Source organism: Pseudorca crassidens, chromosome 11, assembly GCF_039906515.1.
Source record: "Pseudorca crassidens isolate mPseCra1 chromosome 11, mPseCra1.hap1, whole genome shotgun sequence".
NCBI lineage: Eukaryota > Metazoa > Chordata > Mammalia > Artiodactyla > Delphinidae > Pseudorca > Pseudorca crassidens.
Window position 1 is genome coordinate 81350383 of NC_090306.1, and position 19803 is coordinate 81370185.

General features: G+C 43.3%; 1 protein-coding gene across 2 annotated transcripts; it reads left to right on the forward strand.

Annotated features, from left to right (window-relative positions):
• The first annotated feature begins 18 nt into the window (after positions 1-18).
• Positions 19-18536, forward strand: AMDHD1 (amidohydrolase domain containing 1). 2 transcript variants are annotated; one of them, XM_067697596.1, is made up of 9 exons: positions 19-504; positions 2257-2363; positions 3738-3802; positions 5782-6059; positions 8111-8336; positions 9319-9443; positions 14667-14760; positions 15366-15526; positions 18329-18536. In XM_067697596.1, the coding sequence occupies exons 1-9, from the start codon at positions 368-370 to the stop codon at positions 18372-18374; spliced, it is 1239 nt and encodes a 412-aa protein (XP_067553697.1). In that variant the 5' UTR covers positions 19-367; the 3' UTR covers positions 18375-18536. The 2 variants fall into 2 exon arrangements, with proteins under 2 accessions (XP_067553697.1, XP_067553698.1); XM_067697597.1 differs by lacking the exon at positions 18329-18536 and adding an exon at positions 16855-17694 and having other exon boundaries at positions 291-504.
• The last annotated feature ends 1267 nt before the right edge of the window (positions 18537-19803 follow it).

Genomic DNA, 19803 nt, shown 5'->3' on the forward strand with positions numbered 1-19803 from the left:
CGCAGCCCGCCTTTCTCTCTCCCCTCCGCAGAGCCGCAGTTTCCTTACCTGTAAAGTAGGGACAGGACTCTCTACCACGTTTACCCAGAGCATGAACAAAGCGAACAGGAAAGAGAAGATTCCATTATAACGTTTATTACTAATCATCATTCTCGTTGCTGGTACTCTTCTTGCCGGTTCGTAGTGGGGGGAGGCGCGCATCCCCAGCGGTCTGGACTGGCAGCTGCTACGAGCGCCCGCCCCCGCCCCCGCCCCGCCCCTCCTTGCTGGCCCCGGGGCGGCGCCGCCTGCGGACCTGTCCCCTCTACCGCCGGCCGCCAGCGGCAGGAGCCGCACAGCCTCTGCTAGACCTGCAGTGCGCAGCGACATGGCGGACGGCCACCGCCTCCTGCTGGAGAACGCGCGGCAAGTGGTGCTGGTGTGCGCCCGCGGCGAGCGCTTCCTGGCGCGGGACGCGCTGCGCAGCCTGGCGGTGCTGGAGGGCGCCAGCCTGGTGGTGGGCACGTAAGTGGCCGCGCGCTCTGGAGCTGCTGGCGACCCGGGTCGTGTGCTGTGGGGCACTGGTCAGCCAAGGCCCAGCTTGGTGCTCTTTCTGTAACTTGTGCGCTGTGGAGGGGAACGCGGTAACAGCCTTTTCGCACCCAGGGAGTCATTGACACGCCTGCCTTTTAGGCGCCTGTTGCTAATGTATTTGGCCGCCTCCGGTTGTCATTCAGTTGAAGAAACCTCTCTCAAGCTGCACATCCCACTGGGGAGCGTCAAGATCCCGCTTCTGCTGATAAAATATAATTGCAGCAATCTGAAGGCGTAGGGGTTCTCTCCAATGCTTCTTGAAGTGCGGACAGGGGACCACCTGACTCAGACGGCCTGAGATTTTTTTTTTTTAAAGACAGACTTCTGATGCCGCCCCCCATCCCCAGATCTTTTTTCTTTTTTCAAGTTTTCTTGAGATATAATTGGCATACAGCACTGTATAGATTTAAGGTGAACAGCACGATTTGACTTACATACATCTTGAAATGATTACCAGTAAGTATAGTGAACATCCATCCTCTCATATAGATACAAATTCAAAGAAGTAGAAAAAAATTTTTTCCTTGTGACCAGAACTCCTAGGACTTATTCTTTGAACAACTTTCATAAGTAACATACAGCAGTGTTCATTATATTTATCATGCTGTACATTACATCCCTAGTACTTATTTATCTTATAATTGGAAGTTTGTACATTTTGACTACCTTCATCCAATCCCCTCCACCCAGTCCCCACCTATCCCCAGGTCTTTTGAATCAGGATCTCTATGGGTGGAGTTCTGAGATCTGAATTTTTACAAAGCACGTCTCCCACCCACTTCGTCTGCACCCCAAAGCTTGAGAACCACAGAAAACGTTCAGATGGCGATGGTTTGGGGTGATAGATAATTAAGATTCAGCCACCAGATAGAGAGGACATTTTCAGTTATTTTCATTTACACTTCTGAGAATAAAAGAACAGCCAAAGTTTGGAAGGGTGGACTTGGAGTGGTAATGGGGGTTGGGTGCCCATCTGGATTGGAGAGCCCATGGCACTGCGATTACACAAGTCTCATCCCTTATCTGAATCTGCTTAGGGTTGTGTAAGAGCCCAGCTTTTAGGGACTCTGTGTGTGTTTGTTTTTAATTAACAAAGAAATAAAAACATTCCCAGTGTTACTGTCAAAAACTTGTTAAAATGAGTTAACAGAATTGCATGGATGTAGGAACCTAGAGCTAGTTGATGGCCGTACTCCACAGAGGATCCAGACCCGACCCCTACTGTCTTGCTCAGCTGAGCACTGCCCTCTTGCTCACAGGCACTCCAACATCCAGGATTGCTGTGCCATCTCTCATTGTGGTGTCTACATTCCAGCCAGTAGGAAGTAGGCAGAGAAAACGATCCTATTGGCTAGAACTTAGTCACGTGGCCACACCTGGCTGATGGGAGACGCGGAAAGGTGGTCTTTATTCTGGGTGGTCATGCCTCCAGCTAAAATTTAGGAATCTAGCACTGTGGGAAAAGGGAACATTGATCTTGGGGAACAATTAGCAATCTCTGCTACACCTGATTTGACTTTTTGCCTTGCATGTGGCTAGAGTCAATTTCCAAAGACACACACTCGAGAAGGAAATACAATAAATATTGACTGACACCAAAAGGCATCAATAATGTGATCATTGGTCAAAATTTTCACAATATTTCCCCCAAAGTTAGTAATAATTTCTTGATTTTTTTTCCAGAGATGGGTTCATAAAAGCCATCGGTCCTGCTGATGCTATCCAAAAACAGTTTTCAGAAGAAACATTTCAAGAAAGAATTGACTGTTCCGGGAAATGCATCTTGCCAGGTATTAACCTCTTTTTCAGTAAAGCCCTGAAAGCAGTTTTAGTAGTGTAAAGAGGAAGAGTAGTAGCTTGTTTTAAACAAGGTTTCACAATGATATGAAAATATAATAGCTACCATTTATTGAATTTCTACTAGTAAATGTCTAGCTGCTTTACAAACACACTTTCATGTTGAATGAAACCGAACTGCCCTGGAAGGTAAGTATCATTATCTACACATTGCAGATTAGAACACTGATGTTTAGGGGTGAAATATCTTACCCAAGATCTCTAAACAGGTGAAGGGCAAGCTGGGAGTCACACCCATTCATTCACTCCACTTCTTCCCACTCATATGTTGAAGAGAACCAGCTGTGCTGGGCTTGGGTTCAAAAGCTGTTGGAAGAATTTTATTAATCCATGGCATAGGGGAGGAAAAGACAGCAAATTGCTCTCTGTAATTCCAGAATATACTCTAAATTTGTATAGAGTATGAAACAAAGGACCCATCTCCAGGCGAAAAAACATAAACCAAGAAACCCTAGAGATTTCATTGAAGTTCATTTGTATCTTCAGTGATTGATAACAGAATCAGTTTATTAACCATCATCTCCTACATTTTCTATGTTTTATGGCTTTATGTAATCCTCTGAAACAAATTTCACAAAGTTTGAGTTCTGCGCAAACACAGGGGCTAGGATTTATACTTGTGTGCCGTGCGCATCTGACAGAGCTTCTACCATCTGGCCCTTGGGGGTCAGGAGAGAAAGTCAGGGTGAAACCTCGTGAGAAAGAGCAGAATATGGTAGAGAATGTATGGTAGGGACTTTTGATTTTACTCTGATCGGAACCACTAATGAGCCATTTAATCTATAAGGCACTTTGAATGTTCTGGAAGGACGGACTTTACCAAATTGTACTGGGATAAACAAAAGTTTCAAGTGACCATTTTATAGTTTCTCTTTAATTAAAATATTTTTCTTTCTTAAAGAAAGATTCATCTTTCTGATTTTATACTTTTCCTGCTCAAAGTTGAGGGTAGGGATAGTATTATTCTTTTTCACACCCAGATTCTTCCTTGGTTTTGCTCAGCTAATAGATTTGACATCCTGTTTTAAAAGGTTGCTTGGTGAGCATGGATTTATTGGGCAAAAGGAGCTGTATTTCTTTAGGGGATATTTTCATCATGTTGAGTCACCCTCCTCCATTAGAGCCTTCTAGACCAACCATGCAGGGAGTCTTCTTGGAACCACTCAGACAAATTCTCCCTTCTCCACCCTCCTCCAAGATGGCTGACCACCATCGTGCTTTCCTAAGAACTGTATAGTAGAGTCTGCCTGCTGTCTAAGTGCTTTCTGTTTCTTAACTTTAAACGTGATTTGATTTATTGATTACAGGTTTAGTGGATGCACACACACATCCAGTATGGGCTGGTGAAAGAGTTCATGAGTTTGCGATGAAGGTAACTGCAATAAACGATAGCAAATCAAAATAAAGCACAAATATAGACGTGGTTTTCTAGAGTTTGTAGGCTGTTAGGCTTTACAACAAATGTTTACATGTCTTTTTAACGGATATTTTTACTGGCTTGGACTATGGAAATCAATTACAACAAAATTAACCAATTTATAACTTGGTACCAAATCTTTATACTGTGCCCAGGGCTGTCAGTCATTTCAAGTATAATAGTTTTCAAGCTGTTTTAGCTGCCGAATCCTCCTTTTAAAATAGAGCTGACCTGCTTTGCTCACTAATTTCTCCTCTCTTTTCTTTTCCTCATTCCATCCCTCTGTAGCCTTTGAAGGGACTCCAGGAAACAGTTTGAAAATCACCATTCATTGGGGTCAAACTTGGAAAAACATATTATTAATCACAAAAATAAAATGTCTTATATTGTTCCCACTTTTTTTCCAGAAAAATGAAACTTATTAAGAAACATAAATTGTAGTCTTTGTCAGTCATTAATTAGCTGCAGTCAACCCTCAAATCCCTGGTTTGAGCCATTTTCACATTGTTTATTTCCTTGTTTTTAGTAGACTTTATTTTTTAGAGTAGTTTTAGGTTCACAGAACAATTGAATGAAAGGTACAGAGATTTCCCATATACCACTGCTCCCTGCCCCCTGCCCAAAGCACAGCCTTTTCCATTTTCAACATCCCTGACCAGAGTGGTACATTTGTTACCATGGATGAACCTACATTGACACATCATCATCACCCAGAGTTGATAGCTTTCATGACTGTTGACTCTTGGTGTTGTGCATCCTTTAGGTTTGGGCAAATGTGTAATGACATGCCCCCACCATTGTAGTATCATACAGAGTAATTTTACTGCCCCAAAAATCTTCTCTGCTCTGCCTATTCATCCCTGTCTCGCCCCAGTCCCTGGCAACCACTGATCTTTCTACTGTCTCCATAGTTTTGCCTTTTCCAGAATGTCATAGACTTGGAATCCTACAGTACGTAGCCTTTTCAGGTTGTTCCCTCCGTGTCTTTTCTTCACACTGTTTTTTAAAAACCTGGGCAGCCTAACAACTAAATTGGATTATTTCAGAAAAAGAAAAAATTTCTTCAAAAATTGTCTACCTTTTTCAACAATCTAGAACTGTTTTTAAGACTTTCTTAAATCATTGAATTTCAGAGCCAAAAATCAACCTTAGAGATTTACGGTCCAATTCTCTCATTCGATGATGCAGAAAGTGATGCAAAAAGGGCCAAACCCATCAGGTGTTGTTTTTTTTTTAACACGAAATGAACAAAGATCATTTATTATAAAACCATTGAAACTTTCCTTAAAAGCTCAAGTTTGCAATAACTTGAACGTGACAGAATTAAGAACAGAAGGGAAGGGTGTGACTAAGGGAGCCCCGCAGGCGGGCACACTTTGTTTGCCCCACACTCCCTGCTGCCCAGAGTAACAGGGGTCCAGTGGGATCCCAGAAAGAGCCTCTTTATTTGCTTGAGTGACAGAGGTCAGGCCCGAAACTCTAGGTGGCCAGATACTGAGGGGTGGAAATGCTCTGGGTCTCTTAGTGGGGACTTGAATAACCACAGTGAGGTCCCTAATCGCCTAAGCTTTGCTTTCTCATAGGTACCGAGACTAGCTGGTACACACCGAGACTGACTGGCTTGTTAAAATACCGAAATACTTTTGTACCTGTTGGTAAACTGTCGCTAGCCTGAGGCCCCAAGTCCTCCCCACATCTCCCATTTCTGCCATCCCAGTCCCTTCCTGAAACACCTCTGACCCCTGCAACTCCCCACCACCCTGGCAGAGTAGGGACTTCCAGAAGGATGGTGCCCCACCATCCTTCCTGATCGGTTGGTGTCTGTGCCATATCGATTGTCAGCCATGTCGAATATCATCTCTGTACGTAGGTTCTGTAGAGCTGCCTGCAACCTCCCTGCATTTTGCAGACCTAAGGGTGAACCGTGTGTTCAGTTGGCAGGAGCCACATACATGGATATCCACCAGGCTGGAGGAGGGATCAACTTCACGGTGGAGCGCACGCGCCAGGCCTCGGAGGAGGAGCTGTTCAGTTCCTTCCAGCAGCGGCTTGGGTGCATGATGAGGGCGGGGACAACGCTGGTGGAGTGCAAGAGCGGATACGGCCTCAGCCTGGATACGGAGCTCAAGATGCTACGCGTGATTGAGCGCGCCCGGCGGGAGCTGGACATCAGCATCTCAGCCACTTACTGCGGGGCTCACTCGGTGCCAAAGTAACCTCAGCCGAAGGGACCGGGGTTTAACTCAGGGTACTGAGAACGCAGAAAGGCTCCTGTGGTGCCTAAGTGGGGCTGTGTTCTCCAGGGAGTGAAGGTGCACCAGCACATTAGCTCTTGCAGAGGGACCAGTAGAGCCTTTGGAAAGGTGTTCTGATTCCAACCTTCAGGCATCTCACACACATGGGTTTAGGAAGGCGGGCCCCACCAGACCCCATTCGTTTGCAAGTCCCTTAATAGTGAAGGAAGAGGAGATGTTCAAAACTCTTGGTTAACAAAAAGAAATTCCCCTGATAGGTCCTTTAAAATGACAGATATTTATGTAAATAGTTTCCCATGACAGTGAGCCCAAAGGCACTTCAGGAATTGAGTAACACCCCGTGGGAGGTAGATCAAATCTTGACGTCAAGATGATGTAGGGAGGTTTTTATTTTTGTTCATCTGTTTGCTTGTTTAGCAGCAAACATTTTTGTTTTAATGCTGTAAATGTTTTTTTCAACTTTCCTCTTTACCTAGAAAGTTCCTCCTGTATGGATTTGCTGTGGAGAATTCTCTCCCCTTCTGTGTCTGCATCTCATCCATCCCGGAATTACTAGATCAGAAAGCCTGCAGTCCCAGAACCAAACGATCCAAAAGAAATCCAGGACTTGAAAATTCGCAGGTGTCTCCAAAGTCTTAGTGCAGTTTTAAGTTGTGATAATTAACTTAGATAATAAATGCTGCAGGCTTACAAAAATGGTTTAATCACATAAATAGCCCATTTAATTAAGTCATATTAATAAGTTAATTAAATCTTTTAAGGTTAATCATTAAAAAATGTGTACATTTATTTAGTTCTGTGAACTTTGACAAAGAAAATTTTAATGTTAATATTTCATTTACCATCTTTAATCAAAGGAACTAAAAAAATTAACATTGAAATTATTATGAAAAATTTACAGAACTAAGTAGAAAAGAAATATAAATACTTAATATTTCCAATGATGTTTGTTGTATGTTTTTAGCATTTATACTTCTGAAATTATTATGGCTTGAAACTGCACTAAGACTTTTGGGTTATCCTGTCTATTATAGTCTGTTTTTTTTTTTTAGTAGGAAAGACAATGTGACATGGCAGAAAAGTCTCAGGCTTTGGAGGGACACCAGACCTGGGTTTGAGTCTAGCTTAGCTACTTCCAGCTGGGTGATTTTGAGTTAAGTTTTGATCACTTAACTTTTCTGAACATGAATTGCTTATCTTTAAACCAGCTAAATAACACGCTTATCCTATATGGTTGTCTCGAGAATTAGAAACAGCATATATAAGTACGTGTCTCCTCAGAGCCCACCTCTATCTACCCACCCAGATGGTTTTTGCTGAGAGCCTTCTGTGTGCCAAACACAAGGCTAAAGTTTTACAGGAAATTTCTCCATCTGCCAGTGAGCCTCTGAGGTCTGATCCTGATCCCCGAAGATAAAGCCTGAGGCCCAGAGGAGGCCAAATGACGTCTACATCATGTGTCCAAAGTCATACAGCTAGCAAGTGGCGCAGCTCTGTGTCTGACTTCAAAAGCCCAGACCTTTCTCATATATAACTACCCCAGAATCTTAGAAAGAATTTCAGGGCCTCCTACTATCTTCTTCCCCTATGTCTGATGAGGCAGAAAGCCTTAGGCAGATGCTCCTAGAAACAGCTTGGCCCAGATAAGGGGCTCACGGTTGGGTTGTCAAGGAAGCATCCAGGATGTCCTCTACGTGTCCTTGACAAGAAGATTCAGTTTTTCAGCCAGGCATTCCCAAAGGCAACCCAGATGTGCCAGAATGGATGAACCATCTGAGTCTCTGCCTGTAGGGTCAGTGTATACAGAAGTCTTATCAATACCTCTGCTATGTAGGCTCATCCGGATTGCTAAGAGTCCTGAGTTATAGCTTTGATCTTCTCTTTACCTTTCTGAGGCTTGGGGTCATTTACCTACAATTTCTCAGATTCTCCAAGTGCCAAAAAAACCCTTTCTCCAATTTAAAAAAAAACACTTGCCCACGGTAATCTCACTTTCTTCTTCCCTCAGAGGAAAAACTGCTACTGAAGCCGCTGATGACATCATCAATAACCACCTCCCAAAGCTGAAGGAACTTGGCAGAAATGGGGAAATACGCGTTGACAATATAGATGTGTTCTGTGAGAAGGGCGTCTTTGATCTCGATTCCACCAGAAGGATTCTTCAAAGTGGGAAAGATATAGGGTTACAGATTAACTTCCATGGGGATGAACTCCACCCAATGAAGGCTGCTGAGGTATGGGTGACCTTTTGCTTTTCCTTTGTCGACACTCGTGCTGTGGAAAACTTAATGAGTTTGTTCAAAGGAAGGAGTAACCATCTGAAAAGATAGAGAATGGGGAAACTTGTTTGAAATATGTGTAGGTTGGTGTGGTTGAGCCTTGGAATCCCAGACTTTTTAGCTGATCATTTACTTTTATTATTTCCTCCTGGTGATACTAGTAGAAAAAAGAAGTACCTCTGTGATCTCATTCACTAAATTCACAACCTATTTTGATGGCACGCAAAGCCACCCTAGCTCAGTCTGTTAATTTCACAGGTAGCTTCTAGGGTCTTTCTGTGGCAGCATCCAGAGGGCTTTTAGTGGAGCATACCATTAATAGCCACAGGAGGATTTTCACATCTATGTGTCTTTTCCAGATTAATTTATTCATGCTTTCTACAAATAGTTGAGTATCTGCTGTGTGCTGGGAATTGTTCTAGGCACTGAGAATTCAGCAGTAAGACGCACCAGATCCCTGCAGTTGGGGGTCTAGCTCTTTCCTCTAAGCCCTGGAGCTACATAAACAACTGCCCTTGGGGCATAAATACAGATGTAGATAGTCTACATGTGTCTCGACCACCACGCGTTCAATATGATCTCTTAATATCAGGTCCAAATCTTGTCCCGTGTTTCCTGCCCCAGTGAATGACGTCATTATCCATCTGTTGCCTCAGTCAAGATCCTGGATATCATTTTGACTCCTCCCTCCCCCTCACCTACTGCATTTCAGCCAACCAGCAAGTCCTCCCAATTCTCCTCCTAAATATCTCTGGATCCACTTGACCACACTGCCGACTTCAGATCACCGAGCTTGTGCTCCTGAGAGGTAGTTGGCAAGAAATCTTAATAATAGAGTGCTGTTTATTTTTGCAGGAAAAACCATTTGCTGGCACGTTATCGATTTGTTGTTGCTGTTGGTGAAACTTCTCTCTGTCTCTCTGCCCATTCTGTTTAGCTCGGGGTGGAACTGGGAGCCCAGGCAATCAGTCACCTGGAAGAAGTGAGTGATGAAGGCATTGCTGCCATGGCAGCGGCCAGGTGCTCTGCTGTCCTCCTGCCCACCACGGCCTACATGCTGAGGTGAGGTTGTTTCTCCCCCCAACATGAGAGCTGCAAGTATAAGCTGTGGACACACAGACTTCCAAGATGCCCAAATATTCATCACCCTTACAAATCCCTTAAAAATGCAGATCAGGGGCTTCCCTGGTGGCGCAGTTGTTGAGAGTCCGCCTGCCGATGCGGGGGACGTGGGTTCGTGCCCCGGTCCAGGAAGATCCCACATGCCGCGGAGCGGCTGGGCCCGTGAGCCATGGCCGCTGAGCCTGTGCGTCCGGAGCCTGTGCTCCGCAACGGGAGAGGCCACAACAGTGAGAGGCCCACGTACCGCAAAAAAAAAAAAAAAAAAAAAAAAAAATGCAGATCAGGAAAACTTAGCTCATGGAAGATGCTAATACTGGTATGATATTTGTAATGAATTACCCCGAGGAGGGAGCTTAGACCCAAATTGTGTTTGAGTGGTGGGATTCCTGGGGAGAGTGGCGCTTTCATTTTCTTTCTTCCTCATTTTTGGAATTCTCCAATTAAAAATCAATATGCATTACTTTTATAATTAGAAAATAGTGATATAGGCTTTATACTTTAAAGGCTTTATGCATAAGATATTAGGGATATTTCACAGTATTCTGAATCTGAATGAGCTGCTTTCTAAGAGGATACGAGTGGGGACCATAATCCTCATAAATCCTGGGAGTGGGAGGAGAGAGGAGATGTCTAAAGTATATTTTGTGGCATCTGCCCGGGGATTTGGCTGTGTGCCCTCAATGGATTGAGTCCGTGTAGTCCATCTTTTATCACGACCATTGCTCCAGTTCAAATATGAGACCTGAGGTCTCCTGACTCATTGAACCACTTCCATGACAGCCACCGAAGTTGTGGTCAGAAGGTCCAGCATTCAAGAGGCAGTTGATTTCCTCTTAGGACTGGGTGCTTTCTCTGCGGTTGTGATACATGGTTTTTTGTGGGGAGGGGCGTGATTCCGCAGTTATGGCCTTAAGACAGTGGTTCTCAAACTTGGAGTGATTTTGCTCCTCAGGGGATATTTGACAGTATCTGGAGACATTTTTGGTTGTCACAACTAGGGGGTGTCACTGGCATCTAGTGGGTAGAGGCCAGAGATGTTGCTAAACATCCTACAGTGCACAGAAAAACCTTCTACAACAAAGAATCATCCAGTCCAAGACATTAATTGTGCTGCGATTGAGAAACTCTGCCTGAGTGATTGGAAAAACAGGTTCAAGTAACTTTTATAAGGGAGAGGAAAGGAATATTGCAGTGCTTTTTTCAAATTTATTATGATTTTATACACCTATATATATAAAATATTATACATTTCTCTTATTACTATTCTCTTAAAGAGTAGACATAATGTAGGTTACCGTCAGGAAATATCCATCAATAACTATTCTCAGTATGATCAGCTGCTTTTCTTGCAAATCTCAATAGTCATCAGAGTGATCAATCAAGACTTAATCTGGTTAACTTTCCACCAGCCAAGGAATAAGTTTTTACAAAAGAAAAGGATTCCTTTAACTCACCTTGAATCTCTTAAGACAGAGCAAAAATCTGAGACCTGCGGTGCTGGAGGGCAGTTCAGCATTAAAAGTCTGCACTTCGTCCCTATGCCAGTGGCAGCTGCCACGTGCCATCACCACAAGATGGGTTTAACATCCTGTTTGGATGACAGGGGCAACCAAAGAGAAAGCCACGCTCTTCTCTGGCTTCTCTGTTTCTGTATTTCTCTGATCTCTCCATCAGGAGGAACCTGCAGGTTTCCCCGCTGCGCCCTGAACTCTCTTGACTCTCATTTCCAGAATAACCATTGCCTTATGCCACTCAAGGGCTTCTTTTAATCATTATTTTATGCATCTTTGTGTATAATATTTAAATTTATTCAGGACACATTCACCTTAGCTCACCTTAGCTCTGGAACCCCCTTTATAATTTTACTGCCTTGTACATACATATAATTTTCCTCCTTAAGTAGTTCGGGAAAGGGAGGGGAGGCCGTCAGAGTGACTGGCAGGGAAATTTTAACGTCTACCCTTTCCTCACTCTGTATCTCTGCTTCACTCACCTCTCTCACGCATTGACCTAGCAGAGAAACACTATTTTAAGTGGTCCTGGAAACTGCCTGTCGTAGATTGGGAATGCTTCAAGGGCAAGTGTCACCTCTGTACCCCCAATCCTTGATTAATTTCTGTATTCAACACGCGTGTTGGAGGCCCACTACTTGTCAGGCACTGTTCTAGGCACTGTGGATCCAGCCACGAGTAAAACAGAGTCTTGTCCTCAAGGAGCTTACATTCTAATGGGGAGAGACAGACAATGTGCAAACCGACCAACGAACATAGAAAATGTCAGGTGATGCTTGGTGCTGTGAAAACAATCCAGGTGAGACGAGAGGATAGAGTGTTTGAGGGGAGGGTGCTGTGTTTTTAGGGTGGTCAGGGAAGGCTTTTGGAGGAGGGGACATTTGGGCAGAGACCTCCAGGAAGTGAGGGAGCAAGCCATATCTGGGGGAAGGAGCCGGGATAACTAGAAGAGTGCTCTGAGTGGATGGATGGTGAGTGCAGTGGTAGAAATGCACTGAGAGTATTTGAGGAACAGCAAGAGTGAGGCCAGAGAGGCACAAGCCAGGCAGAGAGAGTTAGGAGACGAGGCCAGAAAGAGGGGCAGTTCTTGAAGGGCTGAGTTCATTGTGCAGACAGCAAGCCCACGGGAAGCCACTGAGAGTGGTTCAAAGCACGGCGACACGATCTAACTTATTTTTCTAAAACATCCCTCTGGCTGCTAGGAAGAGAATATATTTTAAGGGGCTTGAGGGTAGAAGCAGGAAAGCCAGTTAGGATGGTCTTAACAAATATCCTAGCAAGCAATGATGGTGACTTGGATCCAAGGTGGTAGCAGAGGGATATAAAAATGAGTTGGATTCTGGATATAGTTTTAAGGGGGAGCCAACAAGATTTTCTGATGGGTTGGATGTGGACTGTGAGAAATGACTCAAGGATGACTCTGAGGCTTTAGTACCTGGCACAGAGTTTTCACTAATGGGATGGTTTTAGAATGACTCTGGCTGAATTAATGACCAGGCAAGTTTTATTGATCTCCATGTGTTAGTTACCATATGCTTTTCATTGAAGCTGCCAAGAAGTCCCTGTATTTTGGGGAGAAAATAAAACTGAGGTGCAATGAAAACACAATAATAAAAAATTAAAGAATTCCTTTAACAAAACATAATCAATCAGCTATTAATAGCAGGCACTGTACTGGTACTAGAGACACAATGGTGAATAAGACCCACATGGTCCTTCACGGAATTTGCAGTCTAAGCATATGAAACATGATAAGTGAATAGACAGTAATACCTATAGAGGTAATGAAAAGGATAATCACTTCTGGCTGAGTGACCAGGGAAAGTGAGCATGGTTGGGTGAGAGGTGAGCTGGGCCTGGGAATATGAATGCATTTCAGGGAGAGGTGGATATTCTAGGCAAGGAGAACGGCAGACTCAGAAATGTACAAATAGAAAACCCCAGTGGTTCGAGTGCAGTATTGGGTAGGGCAGGGATGAGAAAGGAGGGCCTGAAAGAAGTGTGGGCTCAGTTTGTGGGGAGCCTCGAATGCCAAACTTAGGTGGACTTCGTATAAAACATAAAGAGAACCTACTCTGAGCACAGAATTAGTATTAATAATTAATATAATTATTATTAATAATAAAGTTATTTCATTCTTTGCCATATTTAGTACACTCCTAGAATATAACAGTATCATTCATTCATTCAATCAAAAATATTAATTAGCCAGAGACAGGACTGGGTGCTGGGACAAATTATAAGAAAAAGAAATAATCCTTTCAGTGATCCTTAGCCCCTGCTGAACTTGCCAGCAGAGGGGCAGGTGTAATATAGTCTCAGTACTTTACAACCAACCGACCAATCAAATTGAACTTAAGGCTAGAGTAGGGTCTCAAAGGAGGGGTCAGGGTTACCCTCAGCAGCTTTATTTAAAGACAGCTCCTGGGCAGTACAGGTTCATAATGGCTGAGTACCAGTCCACTATCATTGTCATGAAGCAATAGCGATTGTTTCTAAAATGGAGGGGTGTGGGGTGCTGGGGAAGCCAGAGGAAATGAGGGCCAACAAGGTGACTGGGAAGGCTTTCCAGCGGAGGTCTCTCCTTGACCAAACTTCATTCAGGCTCCTCTGAGCCCCTCTCTCCACTAAGCCTCAATCTTGCCTATAAACCTACAGGTTCTTAGCACAAATGATTTTATTCACCCACCTTCCCCAACATTATAAGACTTGAACAAACACTGGCATAGTTTCTAACAGCTCCAGGATGCCTCCCTAGAATGAGCCCAGGCCCCCTTAGAATACCTGTCTGAGAAAGCCCAACCTGCCAGGAAAATTAACTGTTTGTTCCAGTAATACCTGGTGATAGGCAGTTAGGCCTCTGAACTTCCTCTTAGAGCAGTTACTTAAAAAGCTCGCAAGGGCTTCCCTGGTGGCGCAGTGGTTGAGAGTCCGCCTACCGATACAGGGGACACGGTTCGTGCCCCAGTCCGCGAAGATGCCACATGCCGCGGAGCAGCTGGGCCTGTGAGCCATGGCCGCTGAGCCTGTGCGTCCGGAGCCTGTGCTCCGCGACGGGAGAGGCCACAACAGTGAGAGGCCCACGTACCGCAAAAACAAAAAAAAAACAAACAAAAAAAGCTTGTAAGGAGGTCAGGGAGATACCCAATCCAGGAAGAAGCACAAATATGTTACATATTAGTTTCTTGGGCCTTCAAAAATTTAAAGGACCTATAATAATGTTTGAGACCCCCTCTCCCTCCCAAAAAAAGGAGAGGGAGAGATATGAACAAAAAATTGTAAAATGTTAATTTAAAAAGCATTATTTAAACCTCATTGTTTATATTTGGGAGTCAAAAAAAGTTTATTACATTTGAAAACAATTTTAAGTTTTCTTCCTTTGCAAGAACCTCTGAATATATATAAAGATTGTCATGATAATCCCAAATTTAAAAAGCTAGCCACAGCCAAGTGATTTCAAAAGCAGGCTGATAAAAATCAGGAGTCCTGGGCTTCTGCTGGACGCCACCACTAATCACTGAAGCTTGAGTTTCTGTTTCTTCTTCCAGAACACGAAGGGGTTGGATATCTTTAAGTCTGCTTCAACTCTGAACATCTGTTCTTCAAAAGTTCCACTTCTAGAGACTGACATCATTTTTTTCCCTCTCCTTAGACTGAAGCAGCCTCGAGCCAGGAAAATGTTAGATGAAGGGGTAATAGTCGCTCTGGGCAGTGATTTCAACCCTAATGCGTATTGTTTTGCAATGGTAATTATTTTTAATGTGCCTTTCATAGTCTATGAAACTTCTACGAAGCATATAAATAATTTTAAAATATTTCACTAACTGTTAAAATGTTTCAAAGATCTGAAAAGATTTTCCTGTGAAACAAGAAAAGAGTGTGGACAGCAGTGTAATTGGGTATTTCTGTGCCACTTGAATGCCTCCAGGCTGAGAGAGAAGAGAGAAGGTTCTATTGATACTATGCTTTGATGCAGCCTCTGGGCCTTGTGGTTTTATAGTAACCTATTTCCCCTCTCAGAATTGCATAAGCTCAAGGAAGTTTAGTAAGTTTTAGTGAGTAAATGTGGAGGTGAGCTTCATTGTACACAGTAAGTGGCCTGGAAAAGTAATAAATAAATATTAAATACATATAGGGGGTGGGTGGGTAAGTAATCTCTATAATAAACGAATCTTTCCCAAAGCATAAGGATCTTTACGTGTAAATGTAAATGTAACTTTTCTCATACTGATTTAGCCAGCTCCACTTATACATTTAACTATCATTATTTGTTGTGCTGTGTTGAGAAATGTCCTAGGTGGCAGCTGCCGTTTTGTTGCTTTCCTCCAATGCTTTTCTTTTCCCGTCTTAGCCGATGGTCATGCATCTGGCCTGTGTGAACATGAGAATGTCCATGCCCGAGGCCTTGGCCGCTGCCACCATCAATGCCGCTTATGCCCTGGGAAAATCTCACACTCATGGATCTTTGGAAGTAGGCAAACGGGGAGATCTCATTATCATCAATTCATCCAGGTGCGTGTTCTCCCAGCTGAGCCATTTTATTGTATGCCCACTGTAATATGGAGACTTGGTTTAAATCCCTTTTCCACTGATTATTAGTGTCAGGCTCTGTATAAGCTCAGCAGCTACCCAGTCTTCTTAGTGTCACCCCTTTCTAAGCAAAAAGTCTCCCTCCAGGTCCTAAACTGCAGGGTAGACCAACTTTTCTGGTCTCTTCATCCATCTTATATCTTTCGTAGATCTCCAGGTTTCTGCTCTGTTTACCTGGACTTTGGACTTGTGCCCTCTGGCCTGTGTTTGTTTTTCTTCTTGGGTTCTGACCTTTTCTGCTTGTGTTGGGCCACGCAGGTCCCAGCTCTGGCTTGTCATCCTGGTTCTGATTCATTACCTCTCTGACTTCTCATTCCTGCTGGATCCCAAAAGCCTTGCTTCAGTTTTCCTGCCTCTTGTTTTGTATTACTCACTCACAGCCTGCTGCCTCCTGGGCCTCCAGCGTAACAAGTTGAGTTTTATTGTTCTAAATCTTAAAGTTGTGAATCCTATGGTGTCTGGACCCTAGCAAGCCTCTGCCAGGCCTTGGACCTCATGTTCAACAGAAGAGAGTGTCTCCATCATAATTCTACTCTCAAGGGTAATAAGCCATTGTCTCTATCGAGAGTGATGCTGGTGTTACCACTCATGCATCATTTAACTGAAGCAATTTTTTTTTTTTTTTTTTACTGTTCCAATAACACTTTATTTATGGACATTGAAATTTGAATTTTATATAATTTTTATGTCACAGAATATTATTGTCTTTGTTTTTCATTTTAAGTCCTAATTTAGAAAACCTCAAACAAGACTATCTTAGCTCAAGGACAATAAAAAGCAAGCAGCAGGCCAGATTTGGCCCACAGACCACAGTTTGCCAACTGCTAGCCCAGAACAGTGGTTCTCAAAGTGCAGTCCCAGCAGCAAGGGCATCCTCTGAGAATTTGTTGGAAATGCACTTCTCAGGCCTCTTGGACAGTCTACCAAACCAGAAACTCCAGGAGTGGGCCTAGCATCTCTGTCTTAAAAAGTCTTCTAGGTGAAAAAGATACATGCTAAAGTTTGAGAAGCACTGATCTGGAGTCATTGTTCTAATGTGAATCAAATATTTTAAGATCAAATACTTAATATCATTAAACAATATTGGATTTATCATAGACTAATTATCATAGTACTCTACAATTTTTTAAAAAGCCCAAATATTAACTACTAAGTGTAAAAAAATTTTTAGAGAATGTATTTTGAAATTAGCATTTATTGACAGAGTGATAATTTTGACTTGTATCCGTTTATGTTTGATTTCTTTCTAGATGGGAGCATTTGATTTACCAGTTTGGAGGCCATCACGAATTAATTGATTATGTTATAGCTAAAGGAAAAGTCATCTATAAAAAATGATTGATCTGTAAGGAAAGAGCACACTGTTCTACTGTTTAAGTCAATACAGTTATATTAAAAGTTAAAATACCTTAGTAGTTTACCAGAATGATGTCACTTAAATCTATTTCTGTATTTTGTTTATCCACTTGAAAAACCCAGGGGATTCACTTATTTTAACATGTGCACCTGGACGTATAAGCAAGTAAACCATTGGTGATGATAATCTCAAAGGATTAAATTACTTCACAAAGATTTTCTATAAATATTCTGCAGATTAATATGATGGAGTATCACAGAAATGCCTTTGTGGGGAAATGCAGATTGGCAAATAGGTAGACATGGCTTAAAATTCCAATTGTGCTTCTACTTTTCAAATTTCAATTCTTAAACTATATTTACTGAAAATTGTGGGGGGGAGTGGGAAATCCAAGTTAAATGCCACAAACTAAGCTAAAATGTAGCCATCTGTAATAAGCAAATAGTTTTTCTTTTCCCCACACAGTGTGTCTTTCTAGATGCTCTTCGAATGCATTAGGGTCCTCTGAGGGAGGGTATTCTTCTGTTTTCTTCTCAACCCTTGCAATAGAGCTTCACAGCAGAGCTCAGGACTTGTCATTTTGTACACAAGTATAGGGACCTTCTTGTAATGGATGCATTTTGACCAAATCCAATAATGTAATTTTTTTTAAAGTTTTAAAGTTTTTGATTCTTCACATTACAAATGTATAAAAAAATCTATAGCTTTCAATAAATGTTTGCTGTCACTATTATTGTTGTTGTTTACAGCCCTGGAAGCCAGTCAGTGGTGTCTATTAGAACCTTTTAGGAAATGAACAAATTACAGAAGAAAGTGGATTACATAAAGAAAAAGTGGATGATTATATAAACGAGTGTTTCTAAAGCCATGTGTTTACTTGAAATGTTTTTAAACGCTTTGATCATTCTTACAATCACAACTGCATGATAAAACTTTGTCCTATTTATGAAGAAATGACTAGAGAAGTAAACATTAAGTACCCAAATGATCACCTATTTCAAGTTAATAGAGCCTGGACCAATGAGGCTTTACTGTATTCAACATAGATCAACTCAAGATACCCCTTGTCAGAAGGTTAAGGGTAACAGTGCACATCGCTATCACGGGCTAGAAGCATGGGGTACCTGGAGCTCTGCCCCTCACATGCTTGGTGAAGAAGCCGTGAGGGGGTGTGGGAAGCACAAGTTGCTGTGGGAGACGCCTCCCCTATGACCGGTTTCCTAGTCGATGGTGGGAGTTTGGGATGCAGGAGATACATATAAAGGCCAAAACTAAAGATTAGGTCTGTCCTGGAACCCAAGCCTCGTAGAAGTATATCCTTATAACTACGGAATAAAAAGGTGAAGCACTTCCTATTTTCTTTCTAGGAGATATTCACTCTACACAAGGAGTGTTCATGTCTTTTTTGAATGAAAGCAGAAGATACCCACCTGGAACTGCTTTAGTCCTCCCAGGCCAGTGTCCTGTAAGCTCTTGCAACTCATAGGAGCTGGCTGGAAATGCAGAACTTCAGTTCTACTCCAGACCTGCTGAAACAGAACCTGGTCTCGACAAGCCCACAGGTATTTGTATGCCCGTTCAAGTCTGAGAAGGGCTGTGGTCTAGACCCTAGCCACATGGACTTTCACACTGTGCCTCAAAATCGCCATTTGTCTTTGCTGCTCCAGGCCTTGCAGCACTGTTCCCTCTGCCTGGAGTGCTTGCCCTCTCTTCTCTAAGTGGGAAGTCAGAGCTAGCCACTGCCCCCCACACCAAGCTCCCATCCCTCTATGATAGCCTCTATAGCATTGCAGTCAAACTGTCTTTCCCTTTAGATTGTGTGTTAGTAGAGGGCAGGGGCCTGGTCATGTCCCCAGGATCTAGTGTAGTGACTGGTTCATAGTAGGCGATCAGTGAATGAATTAATGAATGGCTGCACAAGCATACAGACGGTCCTAGGGAAAACTGCTTATTAAAACACACTCAGCAGGCCAACCCAGGAATGCAGTGTTAAGGAAAATACTTGTTATGTATATTGGAAAAAGCATATGAATTCCGGAATATAATGGATGATGCTTGCGGGGGAGTAAAGTGGAAAAGTGAAACCCAACGAGAAACAATTCCATGGCTGGGTGGAAAAGGGCACGGCCATCCTCAGCTTGAGAGATTGGAAAGATTTTGATGTGAGGGAAAGGCTCCGGAGATGGAGCATCATGGGGTGTTCAGAAGGGGGGGATGCCTGAGTCTTCCTAGAGTGGAGGGTTCAGTGGGGGCGGGGAAGGTCAGATCGACTCAGGTTGGGTCTTAGTTGCTGCACGCGGGCTTTCTCTAGTTGCGGCGAGTGGGGACTACTCTTTGTTGTGGTGCACGGGCTTCTCATTGCGGTGGCTTCTTTTGTTGCAGAGCACGGGCTGTAGGCACGCGGGCTTCAGTAGTTGTGGCTCGCGGGCTCCAGAGCACAGGCTCAGTAGTTGTGGCGCATGGGCTTAGTTGCTCTGCGGCATGTGGGATCTTCCCTGACCAAGGCTCGAACCCATGTCCCCTGCACTGGCAGGCGAATTCTTAAGCACTGTGCCACCAGGGAAGTCCTGGAACTTCATTCTTAAAGTCAGGGGAAGCCACTGCAAGTTTCTGAACAGGTTAGGACCAGTACAAGAGTGTTGTGGTAGAAAGATTAATCTGGTTTTAGTGAACAGAGTAGGCACTCAGGTATGTGCTGTGTGAGTGGACTCTGGCAAGACACCTTAACCAAGTCCTTTGGTGGAGACAGTAGGAGGTATCAGGTGCTAGAAATCTGGGTGGAAAGCTCTGGAAATGGCACAGTGAGATGTGAACGCACTGACTAGAATTGGTTTGAAAAATA